The 15,271-nt window shown below is 52.6% G+C and overlaps 6 protein-coding genes across 6 annotated transcripts; 2 read left to right on the plus strand and 4 right to left on the minus strand.

Annotated features, from left to right (window-relative positions):
- Nucleotides 1-1,148: 1,148 nt before the first annotated feature.
- On the minus strand, nucleotides 1,149-5,002 carry PpBr36_01674 (uncharacterized protein; the record flags this gene model as incomplete). The annotated part of the gene is made up of 3 exons (XM_029888858.1): nucleotides 1,149-2,589; nucleotides 2,661-4,785; nucleotides 4,948-5,002. The coding sequence occupies 3 exons, from the start codon at nucleotides 5,000-5,002 to the stop codon at nucleotides 1,149-1,151; spliced, it is 3,621 nt and encodes a 1,206-aa protein (XP_029752006.1).
- A 1,990-nt stretch (nucleotides 5,003-6,992) lies between these two features.
- On the minus strand, nucleotides 6,993-8,050 carry PpBr36_01675 (uncharacterized protein; the record flags this gene model as incomplete). The annotated part of the gene is made up of 2 exons (XM_029888859.1): nucleotides 6,993-7,850; nucleotides 7,949-8,050. The coding sequence occupies 2 exons, from the start codon at nucleotides 8,048-8,050 to the stop codon at nucleotides 6,993-6,995; spliced, it is 960 nt and encodes a 319-aa protein (XP_029752007.1).
- A 618-nt stretch (nucleotides 8,051-8,668) lies between these two features.
- On the plus strand, nucleotides 8,669-9,625 carry PpBr36_01676 (uncharacterized protein; the record flags this gene model as incomplete). Its single annotated transcript, XM_029888860.1, has 2 exons — nucleotides 8,669-8,728; nucleotides 8,810-9,625. 2 exons carry the CDS (start codon nucleotides 8,669-8,671, stop codon nucleotides 9,623-9,625), a joined length of 876 nt encoding a protein of 291 aa, XP_029752004.1.
- A 340-nt stretch (nucleotides 9,626-9,965) lies between these two features.
- On the plus strand, nucleotides 9,966-10,521 carry PpBr36_01677 (uncharacterized protein; the record flags this gene model as incomplete). The annotated part of the gene is made up of 2 exons (XM_029888861.1): nucleotides 9,966-10,236; nucleotides 10,337-10,521. The coding sequence occupies 2 exons, from the start codon at nucleotides 9,966-9,968 to the stop codon at nucleotides 10,519-10,521; spliced, it is 456 nt and encodes a 151-aa protein (XP_029752005.1).
- Nucleotides 10,522-10,828: 307 nt separating this feature from the next.
- Nucleotides 10,829-13,324, minus strand: PpBr36_01678 (uncharacterized protein; the record flags this gene model as incomplete). Its single annotated transcript, XM_029888862.1, has 1 exon — nucleotides 10,829-13,324. The coding sequence occupies one exon, from the start codon at nucleotides 13,322-13,324 to the stop codon at nucleotides 10,829-10,831; it is 2,496 nt and encodes an 831-aa protein (XP_029752002.1).
- A 513-nt stretch (nucleotides 13,325-13,837) lies between these two features.
- On the minus strand, nucleotides 13,838-15,252 carry PpBr36_01679 (uncharacterized protein; the record flags this gene model as incomplete). The annotated part of the gene is made up of 3 exons (XM_029888863.1): nucleotides 13,838-13,996; nucleotides 14,062-14,480; nucleotides 14,565-15,252. 3 exons carry the CDS (start codon nucleotides 15,250-15,252, stop codon nucleotides 13,838-13,840), a joined length of 1,266 nt encoding a protein of 421 aa, XP_029752003.1.
- Nucleotides 15,253-15,271: the final 19 nt, after the last annotated feature.

Genomic DNA, 15,271 nt, shown 5'->3' on the forward strand with positions numbered 1-15,271 from the left:
GCGAATGTCATTCCCGCGGGCGTCCCAATCGGGACCAATTCCCAGCGTACAGCTAGCTGCCTACAAGATTACCCCCCCTCCCTTTCCGAAACCCCTTTGCAGCTTTCAAATGCCCCTCTCCATTGTAGCAGGCACTTTGTCCAAAGTAATGATCGGACGAAAGAACTCTAACGGGAGTCGGCTTGTGAGTGGGTTCCTGGGGGTTTGCTTGGTCAAGTACTGCAAGTACTGTAATTACAAAGTAACACCCAGTAGACATTAAATGGTAATTTCCCCCGTTGCGACCAGAGAAGATCTTATACTACAAGCACATAGACAACGTAGCGGGACGTCAACGTCAGAAGTAAATTGCCCTTCCACCCAATCTTTTGTCACCCCGAATCTCAGCTGTGCCGACGGCTGAACAATGCAGAAATTTTGCTTTTTCTATGCTTCTGCACCAAAATTCTCATCACCCGAGAGAAAAAGTCGGAGAGAAAAAGAAAAAAAAGAAAAAAAAAAGAAGAAAAAAAAGTAGGTACCTTGCAATTAAAATCACCGACAGATACCGTTGTTTTTCACAGAAAGGAAAAAGGGTCCAAATCTTTGGAACCTTGGCACCCGTCTGTTGGCCAAAAGGAATATCACCAAGCCTTGACCGTCGGTTTTTTTACTCATGCTTCCAGACCTTTGGTGCAAAAAATTAAGTGCTCGATCGTTGCCTGATCATGCAAGATTCCGAGCAAATCTGCTTTGGTGAGGTGATACAGCGGTCCGGGTATTCTGCGCCGAGGAGATCACTCGCAATCGTAGGTTGTTCTTTGAGTTCACCTAGCAAGTGAAGCTTGCCCAACATTCTGTCCATGGCGTCCCGAGATAATAGTAGTACATTGCCGAGTCCAAATTGTTCAAACAAAAAAGCAGCCCTAGCAACAAATGAGGAAGAGCAGCATGCTTTCCAAAGGCTCCAGGTCGACATGTATATACGCCTTTATGTGTACAGTCCCATGTTCGCAAAACAAAAACAAGGAGATCTTGCCACCATACAAAAAGGGAAAAAGTATTTCACATAATTGGTTATGTAGTTGGTTGAGAGAACGAGATGCCAAGCTCCCTTGTGAGGAAGGGGTAGTCGTGTAATAATCGACGCGCAGGGCGATGCCAAACAATTAGTCAACTATAGCCACCTCGTCACCTGCTCCGATCAAGCCCTTTTCTTCCACCTTCACGTTTGCTCTGGCCATGTGCTGAGACTCCACAAACCTCTCCCAGTGTTCCGGATCCTGTGCCCTCATTAGCTCCTGGATCAACTCCTTATCCTGCTTGAACACCGCAACAACTCCCTGGGCCGCAACTTTCCGATCGAGCTCCTCGTTGCCCAGATCTTCGATAAGCCCGAGCAGCATGCGTGCGTGGTTGGGGTCTTTTTCAATCTCCTCGACTGCACACGATACCAAATCGAATTGCTGCCGGGTGAAACTGCTGCGGAACTTGTGGCCCGCTCGCAGGGCCCGTCCCTCCTCCTCGGTGAGTCCCTTGGAGGTGATGGACAGCATTGAGCTGCTCCGCGACATGGTAGTCGGCCGATGCACTACGATGCCTTCATCTTCGTCCTCGCCATCTGATATGATTGCGCTTGTGGCGCGGTCTGCCTCAGATCCGAACGATCCTGACAGCGCCATAGAGGGCACAGCAGCATCGGGGTCCGTCTCCAGGCTTTCCGTCTCTGCCTCATCTTCCGGCGCAGGCTCCCTGGTTTCGGGAAACTCGTCTTCGAAACGCTTGATGATGCCGTCCAGAGTTCTGTCCAAGAATAAGAGGCGCTGGTAGGCGTGTGCATCTTGCGCGCTGTGGGTCGAGGTGAGCTTTGCCCTGGCCATGGCAGGCTGCAGCCGTTGTCGAATCTTTCTCGCGCTTGCGAGAAGATGCTTCGACATGTCCTTGGCCTTTTTGACACGAGGCAGCTTCTTCGAGGTTGGCCGTAATAATGGGCTTGTCGCCGTCGATTCTGTAAACAGCGGTGTGTCACCGTTACGGGTAAACTCGCCCGATGGCCGTCGAGAGTCGTCGCCGCGATTCTTGAGACAGCATGCAAGCGCCTTCACCACTCCTGTACCGCCAATGACATAGTCGTCATCAGGTGCCGCCTCGTTGTCATCGTCGATCGCGTCTGGTCCGAATTCAGGATGGCCGACCAGATGCTGAAGTACGTCAGGGTACTCCAGATCTAGTCTCGAGGCTGTGTCGACACCGTTTGTACCGTTGAGGGGTAGGTTTTCCATGTTGCGCAAGCAGTACGCCACGACTTGTTTGGCCATAGCCTTGACTATCTCTCCAGAATTCTCCGTTGGGACGTCCATGTCGACTGCTACAATGCTCGAACTGACTCTAGTCGCGGCCAACATGGAAGCATAGAACGCGCAAGCTTCTTCTTGGCTTTCTTCGGTCTTGGCGTCTGCCAGCTTGGAGAGCTCCGGATTCTCGAGTAGATTGATATGAGCTAGTCCAGGTACCTCGGGTAGTATTTCTGCCAGGGCGATCGCTTGTTCTGAATTCATCGAAACATCGGCAAGGTGAATCCTCTTCATACCAGTCATCTTGGGCAAGTATCTGAGGGGGCTGTTAGCGCGACTGGGCGTAGAATGAGGATGGATGTTTTAAGTCACTCAGCAGAAACATACCTTCGGAGCAGAGAAATGCAGCTGGGCTCTGACCGGCAAAGGTCCTGGTTGTGAGAAAGGTCGATGAAGCGGAATTCCTGGAGCTTGACGAGTTTAGAGAAGAGCTTGCAAAGGGATTGCGGTGAAAGATTGCACTCTGCCAAGCTCAGCACAGACAGAGACGAATCTTCGGGCAACGCGTCTGCCAGCACGTCTAGTTGATCCCGCAAATCATTGCCCCCGAGGTCCAACCCATAGCAAAAATCACTGGATATAAATCTTTTAATTTGCGAGACGCCATCCGCATTGAGGTCATTGTGCGCCAAACCCAAGCGCTTGATTTTGCAAGCAATGATGCCATCCATGAGTGTGCCAAACTCTTGCATGTCTGGCGCTGTCTCGCCTATGTTGAGTAGCTCAAGGGTTGAGCCCGCCAATCTTTCAGTCAAGCTCCTTGATAGGAGTTGACAGATCGACGGCGGAGGTGAAGCGGGCCGCGCCATGCCCGGTATTGTGATGTGGTGATGACTGGCTTGAGTGCCGGCCGATGATGCTGGCCGCGGCAAAGGGAGGTTTGATATGTCCAACTGCGTAATGGAACGACACATGTATATGAATAAGCACAGATGCTTCCAGCCCTCCGGTCCAATCTTATTGTTCCGAAGTACTAGCCGCTCCACGACGCCACCTTGAGCGTCTGCTGCTTCGGATTCGCCGTTAGGTGTGTCTGGTCTTGTTGTTTTACGACCTCTTCTGCGATACCGCCTCGATGCAAGCAATCCGGACAGAATCACCCGCAATCCCTCGTCGTTCAGCCCACAGTTTTCTAATATGACCTCCTTTATGGGCACTACGGCCAGATAGTCCCCTAGCGTGACGAGGTCAGACAAGTGAAGCCAGTATCCGGCGAGGTCTAATTTCTCAACAACGCCGCCGGCCGTGACATTGTTAGGATTAGACAGCTGCTCCGTGATCTTCTTCAGGATAGGAGTCTCTCGTAGTTGACAGCAGCGGCGGTATATGCGCACAGGGTTTGTTGTCGGCACCGACTGTGTCCGCGGTGGTGCATTATTATCGCCTGTTGCTGAGCCGGACGAATCGTAGTCGCTGTCGATTGAAATTTCCATAGGTATTTGGCCGTTGAGTTCTGCGAGCTTGCGCTTCTTCTCCTTTCTTGCCTTTCTCTCCTCTTCACTGCGTTTCTTCTTCTCCTTTTTCTTGGTATCAGAGCCACCCTTCGGAGGTGCTGCGGCAGGCTCCTTAGATGGACTGGTAGCGACAGCCTTCTTCACATCCTTGGCTTCAGAGGCCTTCGCAATGCGATCGACATCATTGGCATCTTTTGGCTTGGCCTCCTCGTTTGACCGCGATACCTTTAGCGCCTCGCCCTCTCCCTTTTCCGTAAGCGGCTTCTTCTTCGAGGGCTGGGGTGCCACTGGGGCTTTCTTTGCTGAGCCGTCGCCTTCGGTATATTTGGGCATCGGCGCTATCTCAACGTCGACGCAGAAGGCAACTCTGCGCAGCTTCGCCTGGTTGAGCTCCGCCAGGGCGCATCTTTCCCGGTTCCGATCAACATTCAGCACCTGCCGTGCCACCAGTCCGTGGTTCTTCTTGTTGAACGTGGAGCCACTCAACGAGCTGCCACCGTTGCTGGAGGACGACAACCGGCGCAAGACCTGTAGCAGCCCTGCCTGGCTTGCCTTGGGTGGTGCCGGCGTGTAGGGTCCGTCGCCCTCGTATCGAGTCGCATGCTGTAGCACCGCGTTCTTGACGGGATTTGCCCTGGGCACGGTCATCTCGGTCTGCTTCGGCGGTGTGGTGCCAGGCTGTGGCGAGTTTTGGTTGTTCCCGTTCGCACCACCGTTGCTGTTGCTACTGCTCGAAAACTTGGAAGATATGTTGGAGAACCACGAGCCCCGGCGTTGTGGCGACGGCTGGGGTGGGGTGCCGGACCCATTTGTCAGCTTATCGGATCCGGCGGAACCTGGACGGGCCCCCGGGACTGGCCGTGGACTTGACGATGTTGTCGGAGTTTCTGGTGCCTGGCCGTCATGGCTGGACTTTGAGGATGTGGACTTGGTGTCGGGCGATGTGTAATTCGTCGAATGGATCGTATTTCGTCGTTGCGGGGTGCGGCCGGCCTTGTCTACAAGTCAAAAAGTTCCATGTAAGCAAACGTAACACGATCTTGGATTCGCGGGCTGACATGACTCTGTTGGGTTTCTCCAACATTGGTGGGTAGTTTATTTTCTTCTTTTTCTTTTCCATTGACCGCGAGGCAGAACTGCAGCCAAAGAGGTGCCCATACCTCTTGGAGACCCATGGGTCATCCAACTAACATCAACACCATGCAAATGCTCCATATCGAAGTGGGCAAAGTGTAGCGGTCGAGTTGAGGGCGGATGCAAACAACGGTGGCGGACGGCCTGCCCTGCTCCTGGGCCGGACTATCGTCGGAAGCTTGGAATATGTCGAGTCGGGTCAAAGAAAACTGAATTCGAGCTCATCGACGGGAGTATCACAAGAGGAAGCTGCAATTTCGGAGCCAAGATAAATTGGCTAGCAGGGAAAAAAGTCAAAAAAAGGATGGCCGGGCGTGCTACAGGTGGGGTTCCGTTGTCGACCCACGGCACATCACGACCATGCGATAGTCTGCTTGTCCGCTATGGCCATGGTGTATGTCTCTGTTCTGGCGCGGTGTGTTTTGACGAAGATCGGATAGAAATTTGATGGGTAGGTATGTTGACAATTGATGTACAGACAAGTGAACCACACCACCCAAGGGATGGGACAGTTCCTAACCTGAGGTATCTGGATTGATTGGGTGGCGACGGACCTGAGAGGGTCAGTCGATCGTAGCGTCAATTTGTCCGATGGCGAAGCTTATTGAGTTGTGGCCCGTCTTCTATCTGTCAGGTTACTTTGGCCGTCAGCTAGCGTCACGCAAGTTGCCCATTTCATGCGGAGTTCACGGAGGGTGCTTACTGCGCTAGTTCTAGTGGGCGACGTCCCCAGATTTCACCTTTGCCAAAGCTGGGGGGGCCACCAACCAAGAGCCGGGAAACCCTCAGCTGCCTGCACCACGTGGTAGGGTCTTTTGATACTTTGTTCTCCAAAATGTCCCCAAATATCAATAAATAAGCCTTTGTTATCAGAGGTTTCATAAATGCAGGTGCAACTCTCACCAAAATTATGCTAACTTGGACAACATATACCTCTCCTCTTTGTTTTTTTTTTTGTTGAAAACAAAGGAGAATAGCATAAAAATTTGACGTCAATCAGTGCGCCCCATCTGCATTGATCATGTATTAAAGTTCAACCGGCGGTCGGGGCAGCCCTGCCGCGCACGGTCTTGTTCATTGTTCATTCCGCACCACTTTACTTTGCCTAGGTACAGTGGGAGATTTATTCTGATTCCAGGCCACTTTTGCTGGACAAGGCAACAGAACAAAAGGGCAGCCTCGGTTTTATAACAAATACTCTCAGGCACAAGGCTGTTGGACATAAAAAGTGACACCTGATCGTCTCATCTGTCACCCACGTAGCCGGGTGAGCCGATTGCTCCGGACTTGGCCATTTTACCCCAGGGCTTTCTTATCATTGGCTCTATCATAGGTTGACAGTATTGTCAGTACGGTTACCTTAGTCATGCCTTTGAAATGCGCTCATTGCCGTTAATGCGGATGGAGACTTCAATCTGGGCGGTGCTTGGATTAATGGAACTTGGAAGCTCTGCTCTGCTCTGTTCTGCTGTCCTCTGCCTTAGAGAAAACGATATCACTGCCCAAACTCCGTAAGTGTACAGGGAGGGTCTCTGGCTGATGTCCCAAACATATAAGCTGGTATCAAGTATGTAGTACCCAGATGCCTTGGTAGCGAATAAGTATAGTTAGATAGATTAGGCTAGGGCTTCAGTGGGGACACTGCCCGCCAGGGCTTCCTTGACTCATGGTCAGACCTGACAACCGGACCCAGCAAGTCCAACTCTGTCCAAGGCTCCAAGTACCACATATGAGGTCCCACAGGCTTTGTACATCAAGGCGGGGTGGATATGGCTGCCGTACAATTGAATTGTTTTTTTGTAACAGGCTATTACGATCTGCCATGAAACATAGCAAACCATGGCAAATGTTCTTGTTCGCAAAGAGCAACGAGGTCACGAGGTTGGTCATTCACTTTTTGTTCTGATTCGTAAATTGTAGAGAAACCCAGAGTCCCACCGTTCCAGTCTTTTGGAAACCTCAAAAACGCCAGCTGAACAAGCAAACCGTGAACCCTCCCGACCATAGCAAATGCCAAACCCACAACATGCCAAGCTGTCATACAAACACAACGCCAATGCAAGCAATAAGCTTACTCGGCATCGCGGAGCTCGGCAATCTTCTCCTGGACGCGAGCCTTCCTCTCTGCCAGCGTGAGCTTCTTGGTCTTGTACTTGAGCGACTCCTTCTTGTACTCCTCCTTGGACTTCTTGGCCTCGGCACCCTCGGGCTTCTTGAAGGGGTCGGCCCGGATGGCGGCGTGGGCCTCGGTGTAGATGTCCTCGAGTCCATCGGCGTCAATGTCCTCGTCGATGTACTGCTGGAACTGGCTCTTGTAGCGCTCCTCGTCGTCGTCGGCGAGGGTCTCCATGTACTCGGCGACGTGGCCACCGAAGATGTACTTCTTCAGGGTCTCGGTGTCGAGCTCCTGGCTCTCAATGTCGTATCCGGGGAAACGGTTCTCGGAGTGGGGGATGAAGATGCCACCGTCCGAGGCACCCTTCATGGCTCCGAAGACACGGGCACCGGTCGAGGTGCGGGCAAGACCAACGTCAAGGTAGGCCTTGAAGGGGCGGCGGGTGCCATCGTCGGTCTCAGCAGCCTCGGTGAGGGTGTACTCACCCTCGGGCTCCTCAACACCGGCGAAGTCCTCGTCGAGACCAAGCTTCTTGAGGACACGGCGGGCAATGAGCAGACCGGTGGCGTAGGCGGCAGCCCAGTTGGTCAGACCGTGGGTAATGCCGTAGGCCTTGAGCTCGTGGGAGTAGGCCGAAGCAAAGACCTTGTCACCAGAAATCTCCGAGGTGACGATCTGCATGATGATGTCGCGGTTGGTGAAGCGCACCACCAGGCGGTACTTGGGCGCATTGTACTTGTTCTTGGCCTGGGTGATCAACCGCTTACGGGCATAGTAGTCGGTCTTTCCCTGCTGTCTGCGCTTGTACTTGGTCTGGAAGCGGCTGAAGGGGGAGACGCGCTGCTGTCAGTAAAACCGAGACTGCTTTGCCCAATGTCATCTTTATTCTCTAGTCTTTTTGATAGACTCACCTGTAGTACGCGCTGTTCTTGACAAGCTTGTGGAAAGGCTGCCAGTTTCAAATCCATCGAGTCAGCAATTTGCGCTTCAGAAGTCTCCCTCTTCCGAAGCATCTTGCATTGACTCTTTTTTCTTCACATTGCCAACTTGCACCGCCAGAGGCGCTCGGTTATGCTCATGGCATTGGGTGAAAATAGGGTCGAATGTGGCCTCGAAAGATATAGCCAGGCGCTTTTGTGCATCAACTCACCATCTTGACTGATTTGGCCCGCGGGACTTTGTCACGAACTCTGGTCTTTGACGAAAATGTCGATTTTGGCTGAAGAAAGGAACGAATATGAAAAAAAAAAGTTCCCTCTAAAATTCCGCTGGTGGGCGATAATAGCCCCGCAACCCTAGTCTCGCCGTTCAGCAAGGGCTCCGCGTTTGGATTTTGGTCGGGGACCAACACGTGATCTGACCAATCAATGAGTGACTTGGGGCTCCACCAAGAATTGGACGCTGGTGGGGTCACCTTGGTCAAGAAGCCGAGGTATACAATGACGACTTGCCCTTTATAGGTGCTGGTGCTCTGTGAGAAGAAGTCGCTTTATCTCCAAATGCTGCTCAACGTAAACTGGGCATAACATCCACTCGTATCTACATCGTCTAATTTTGTGTGCTTTGCATGCCACCACGACGCAGCTCTACATATCAACCAAGGCCACACGTCCTTATAACTAAACTCTGCAATGGCTTTCGCATCGCAGCCGCAGCCAAAAGTTCTCCTTTTCGACATTGGAGGTGTTTGTGTAAGTGAGTACTTGCGCGGGTGAGTAGTGGCCTGCTGGGCGACATGAATATAAAGTTATAGGTCTGACTTTGTCCCCAAGGTCGTTTCCCCATTTCAAGCAATTCTCGACTATGAGCTCGGTCAGGGCATCCCACCTGGATGGGTAAACTATTCCATCTCCAAATCTGCTCCCAATGGGTTTTGGCACAAGCTCGAAAGGGGTCTGATCCCCATGGACGCAGACTTCTTCGCCGGCTTCAACAAGGACCTGCGGGACCCCGAACGCTGGGCGGCCTTCTACCGATCACAGCAGGCCAAGGATGCCAGCCTCCCGCGGGAGATACCACCGGTTCCGGAAGTGGACGGCGAGTGGCTCTTCAACGACATGATGACTGTGTCCCAACGGCCCGACCCGTGGATGCTCCCAGCCCTGCAGAAGCTGAGGTCGAGCGGCAAGTACATCATGGCGGCGCTGAGCAATACGGTCATCTTCCCTGCCGGCCATCCCCTGGCCGACCCGGACGAGAACGGCGTCTCCCGCCATCCAGTCCGTAACATGTTTGACGTATTTGTATCCTCTGCGCATGTCGGCCTGCGCAAGCCCGACCGCGCGGCATTTCAGTACGCCCTTGACCAGGTCGATCAGTTCGCTAGGGAAAATGCGAGGAAGCGCGATGCCGACGGTGCACTAGGGTGGTCGCAAGGTGTGCAGCCTGCGGATGTGCTCTTCATCGACGACATTGGTGAGAACCTCAAGGCGGGGAAAGCCTTTGGCTTTCGCACTCTGAAGGTCAATCTCGGCCGCGCGTTCGAGGCCGTGGACGAGCTAGAGAAGATCACGGGGCTAGCTTTGGCAGGGAACCACCCTAGGATTCCAGTCAAGCCCAAGTATACTCGCGCGAAGGCTAGAATATAAGCAAAATAAAGCAAAGCTTATAGACGCTCTTGTAGGGCACGGTCAACATATGGCACAAGTTGATTTTCCTACTGCTGCACAAATTCCATGCGGACCCTTTAAAAACAGGGTGAATTGCATGTGCAAATAGCAGCTTTTTTCATACTTTATAAAGGTGTTGCCATTAGTTACCACAGGCAGGTAGATGCCTCATTGCCACACACGTGCACACCAGCTATTCATCAGGTAAGCTTTTTTTTTTTTTTTCCTTCTCTCTTTTGTCTGCTTGAGCTTTACCTTCACTTTCACATTTTACAAGTCCCTAAATAAATTTTTGGCCAAGCACAAGTAAAACAAAGCAATGCCAAAACTCGCCTCAGTCATCGCCCTCGTGGCAGCCTCGGCCGGCCTGGTCTTTGGCAATCCCGTGCCCGACGGCCCCAAGCCCGCCATGATCGGCGTTCCCATCAGCGACACCGCCGAGGCCGGCAGCGCAAACATCCACCCTCGGGACGACCCCAATTTTCTCGACTACGTCAACTGCAATACCCTACCCGAGGGCGACTGTCACCTGGTGCTGGTCCTGGCTCAGAACGGACAGGACATGGGTGGTCTTGTCATCAATAACATATGTAGGCTTTTGTTAATGTCTTTTTTTTTATATATCTTTGGAAAAAAAAGGAGAATCTTGTAAAAAAAAAACATTCAGCTGAAATTCGGCATGAAATATAGGCGACCAGGTCATCTCCGTCGCCCACTCGATTCATTGGGGCTCCAGGACTACCTTTGCTCGCAGTTCCCTTCCGGCCCCTCTTGTAGTCGAGCCGCACAAGAATCAGACGTCCCTCTTCTGGTACAACGGGCAGCGATGGCAGGAAAACATGAATGTAGGTGTCCTCCTGGATTTGATATTGTAATCAGACTCTCTCCATACTGACGTACAGGACAAGTGGACAACAACTCGTTGGGGAGACACTGGTTTCTACCATGACCAGACGATCTGGAAGTGTTCCCTGTAGAAAAGTTACAGTTGATTAGGGGAAGAATACCACCTTGAATCTCAAAGCTGAGGGGTTCGTTCCAGCAGAGCAAGTGAATGGGTTACACTCAACAGACAAGGCAGACAGATGGAACCGTTGGAATCGCACGCACGAATATCAAAAAAGATGTCTCGAAAAGCCAGCTTCAAAACAGGAGAAGAGTGTCAAACAACAACCCCGTTGATCATACTAATACAAAAACGCTACTGGTCCCTTCAAAAGGCTTTATGTCACCCCCAAGGCTTTTGGAGTCCCCAAAATACCGGAGCCGGTACATGCCTGGGTCCGCCCAAGACTCCGTCTCCCAGCTGATCTCGACCTCGCTAGTCGCTAGCACGGCGCTTGTCCTTCGCCATCGGAACACAAGAGTCCAGTCGGCATCACTACGTACCGTTTTCCAAACCGAGCCGCCGGCAACATCCAGCTTCTCCACAGATGCAAAAGTCCCCTCGAGTCGGAGGTTGTTGCGTGGGTTTGCACCTACAAAAACGGCCCGCACCGTATCTACTCCACGGCGAAAATGCAGCCTCGGCCTTGCCGCCTCCTGATCACTGAACACATCTTTCAAAACATCTCCAAAGGACTTGAATGGTTTAGTTCCATCCCTCACAACCCCTGTGATGAATGACAAGGATCTGTTGGTGTTGTCTGGTGGGAAGGAAGATGGATCGTCATGGTGCGGCGGCAAATGCTTTCCATGAGCGAAGAGATAAGGCAGATGCGACAATGTGACATTGATGTACGCATCCAGCGTGTGGGGGCCATAGAGTGTGGAGGCGCCCTCGTATCTCTGAATGCCGTACTCCTCCTCCGTCGTAATGTAGTGTGTGTATGAATTAGCAGGCCCACCGAGAACCACTATAGGGGTGAGTTGTTCGTTGTCACTGTCTTCGTTGCCGTCTGCATCGTTTCCTTCACTGTCGAGGAATCCTACAAAGGCCCTTTCCACCGATTCCTTCCAGCGCCTTCCGGCCATGGTGGTGGCCTCACCGGGACTGACGATGATAGCTAGCTGGCCGACCCTAAACAGCTGGACGTCAACAATATTGGGGGTCCACTGGTATGGACGAGACACCTCGCCGACATCCAGAAGTATTGGCTTAGGAGCGTGGCAGGCAATCTGCTCATCTGAAGGCTTCTTGAGCATGCTTGACACGACCCGCCAGACTGGACTTGTATTGGACGAGTCACCATCGTGCTGGGTGAAGTCGAAAACTCCAGGGCCGTCCGAGGTCCCAGCTGCGAACGAATACCCGAGCGCTGCGGGACAGGTGCGTATAATCTTGGAGCTATTCCTTGGGTGTGCAAACTTGAACCCTGACATGTCGTGGAAGATGTGGAAAGACTTGACCATGCCACCCCTGATTCGAGTGCCCTCGCTGCGCAGAAGCTTATCATATAATGCACGGGCGGGCTTGAACTGACGCATCCCAATCTCGAAACAGGATGCCGTGCCGCCGTCGTCCCTGCCAAAGAATGGACCCCTGGCATGACAAGCCTGTGCCTTGCCGTCAGCACAAGTACTGTTTTCGAAGGTGCACATCTGACCCGAGCCATCCTCACACCAGGCCCCATTTACATTTGGGCTCGTATCTCCGACGTTGGCCTGCGAGAAACCAGCCACAAAGTTGACGTCAGGCGCGGCTGACATCTCAGAGCGCATGCTCTTCTCGAACAGATACGCGGCGACGCCCTTGTTGTCGCCCGTGATCAAAGTGTTGTTGCCAAGCATTGACGTGCCATGCGTAGGAAACCATGTGAGGATGCCAATGTGACGCATGTCGGATGCGCGCTGAAACTTGAGCAGTGTCATCTCCTTTTCTACGGAGCCGTCGTCCTCCGAACTGACGTTGTAGCGTTTCCTCTCCGTCTCGGGATTGGCCAGGTATGCAAACAAGCTGCGGTTGATGTTGGCGCCGGCGACCTTGGTCTTTCCGACATGCAGATAGCCAGGGGTCAAGCTCTCGTGTGCCCGGCGGATGGAGAGAACAGCGCCGTCGACGATGGCACGGTAGCCTTGGTGATCAAAACCCTTGCTTGTGATCTGTGGCAGGAGATAGTTGAGCCATCCGCCCGGACCAGAATGAGAGTGAGTGCCCGTGACTGCGACGTTGTGGTGGCCATAGTGGGCATATTCGGGCCCAAGCGACTGCAACGCTGATATAATGCCGTAGCGGACTGCCGTGTCGCCAGACTGGGTGTCAAGAACCAAGTAGACGAAACGGTCGGCCGGATGTGCCAGGTCACCGACAATAAAGGCGCGACTGTACAGTCGCTGCCGGAGACCGGAGCCAACCTGATTAGGGTCTGCGTACCCCATGAGATTTATTTCGACCACTGGCCCGGTTATATCCGCCTTGCCCACACCGACCAGGTAGCGGTCGGCGGCAGCGCCGCCGTTACCACTGTCGGCTCCTCCCGTCTCGGCATGGTGCAGGGACGGATTGAGGGTCGTGGCCAGCCAGGTCCATGCCGCAGGCGAGGCACAAGTTATAAATAAGAGGGATAATGACAATAGTGCCACTGTTGCGATGGAAACGAATGCCACCGAGTGCGAGGACCTTCTGGGGATTCTTCGCAGAAATGCCGGTCCCGCCACCGGCTTCAAGCTCACACCCGGCGCTGCCGTCTTGGGGTATTCCGAAAGGAGCCGGTGGGCCTCTGCTTGGCGTTCCGACATGTTCAGATGCGTATCGTATTGACCCCCAATAATCCAAAATCACGGTGTGATCAAGCGATGCAAATGCGAGACAAGAAAAAGTGCAGTGGCATAGCGACCGGCTGGGTATGGTGATTCGAATATGAGACCTTGGCTAGGAAAGCTGGATGTTTCGGACGAAGTCAATGCTATGATGACAAGGCACCAACGTAAAACGTCATTGCAATACGAAAGCGCAGAACCCTAACCCTATAAGAGATATATCTTGAGAATTCACCAACCAACAAACATTTGTTTACTTGCGGAACGATAGATAAGGTAAATAAGGTATAGAGTAGTAAACAGGTCAAATGAAGAACGTCTTTGTTTTTTATCTTGTGTTTCGCCACCTCTTTTTCCAGACAAGGAAAAAAGAGCTCTGGAGTTGATTGACTGATTCACAAGTTGCTGTACCACAAGCCCAAGCAGTAATGTTTCTCTACTGTAAAGGTAATAAAATAGATATATATAACCTAAAGAAACCAGTGCAAGTAATTAGATAATTCTCGTCGGGTATAACGCAATAATCTCACCGCGGCGCATGGCCCGCTTGAAATCCTGAGCAAATCCCTGAGTTCCCCTGCAGTCGCTCTGTTCTCTCTTTTCGAGAGCCAACGGAAGCATTTTTTGGATGTTTTCAATTCGGGATTGATGCTGATGCTCCCAAGTCAGTTGGTCTAACCTCTTGTACATGTATAAAAATTAGATTCGTTACTCACCGAGGGATGTGTACTGAGCCACTCTGGCGGCTCGTGTGATCCTTGGTACTGCTGCATGCTTCTCCAGAAAGGTATAGCCTGGCGTGGGTCGTAACACGCCTCGGCCATCATCAAGAGGCCAATCTGGTCGGCTTCGGTCTCCTGCATCCGACTCATGGGCGACTCGAAGAGAAACTTGAGGACCCCGGCACCGTACATCACAGGTATGGTGAAAAGTCCAAATGTCAATATTGCAACGCTCCAGAAGAGAACGTTGGTCCCGATGCTGGCAGACATTTGCTCCGCAGCATGACTGGCAAGGTTGTGGGCTATCTCGTGGCCGAGCACTGCCGCGAGGGCATCTTCTGTGCGAGCGTGCCTGAAGATGCCGCTAAACACAAACACCTTGCCACAGGGAAGAACAAAAGCGTTTGCATTTCCTATTTGTTATCCGTGTTAGCGAAAAGAACATGTCGGAAAAGGCCGGGCGATTTTGGCCCAGCAACTCAGCAGACTGCACTCACCTGGGTCGTCAATCACAAAAAACTCCCATTCCATATCATCCATGCCACTCACGGGCTTGAGGCGCTCCATAACCCGTTTGACCATGCGAGACCGCACATCCCACCACGGCAGGAATCTCACACCCGCGTGCCGGAACTCATTCATTAGCACCTTGAACTGTTGCTCACTCAGCTCGCGGACAGTCTCGTCACTGTGGCAGTTGAAACGTTTTCGCCCCGACACTGGCACCGTCTCGATGTTGGAGTAGTAAAAGGCGATCGCAGCAAGGAAGCATAACACCACCACGGTTTGCAGTCTGGGTGACCGATAAAATTGCAATATCTGCTGCGGCGTCAGAAGAGGCTCCGCATCTCTGATCCGCGGGTCATCGCGGGGGTCGTCAAAGACCGGGACGGCTTTGCGACGCCGCGGTTCGGGGTCTTCATAACGAAAGGCAGTCCGAGTCTGCGTTTTAGGAAGAAGTGCCGCTCGATACGTGAATGAATGCGTCCCTTGTCGGGTGCGCAGACTGGATAGCCCAGAAACGTGACGTTCTAGCGACGGCGTCCATTGTGTACTGATGAGTTGAACACGGTGGTTTACATTCTGGCGCGGCCGCGCAGCTGCATATGAGAAAAAGCCTGCGGCAATTGGATTTTGTTTCACAGGCGCCCGCGATCTGCCTGCGATCTGCCGCAGGTGTATCATTCGGTTATAACTAGAGGCC

This window comes from Pyricularia pennisetigena, chromosome 2 (assembly GCF_004337985.1).
Source record: "Pyricularia pennisetigena strain Br36 chromosome 2, whole genome shotgun sequence".
NCBI classification, from domain to species: domain Eukaryota; kingdom Fungi; phylum Ascomycota; class Sordariomycetes; order Magnaporthales; family Pyriculariaceae; genus Pyricularia; species Pyricularia pennisetigena.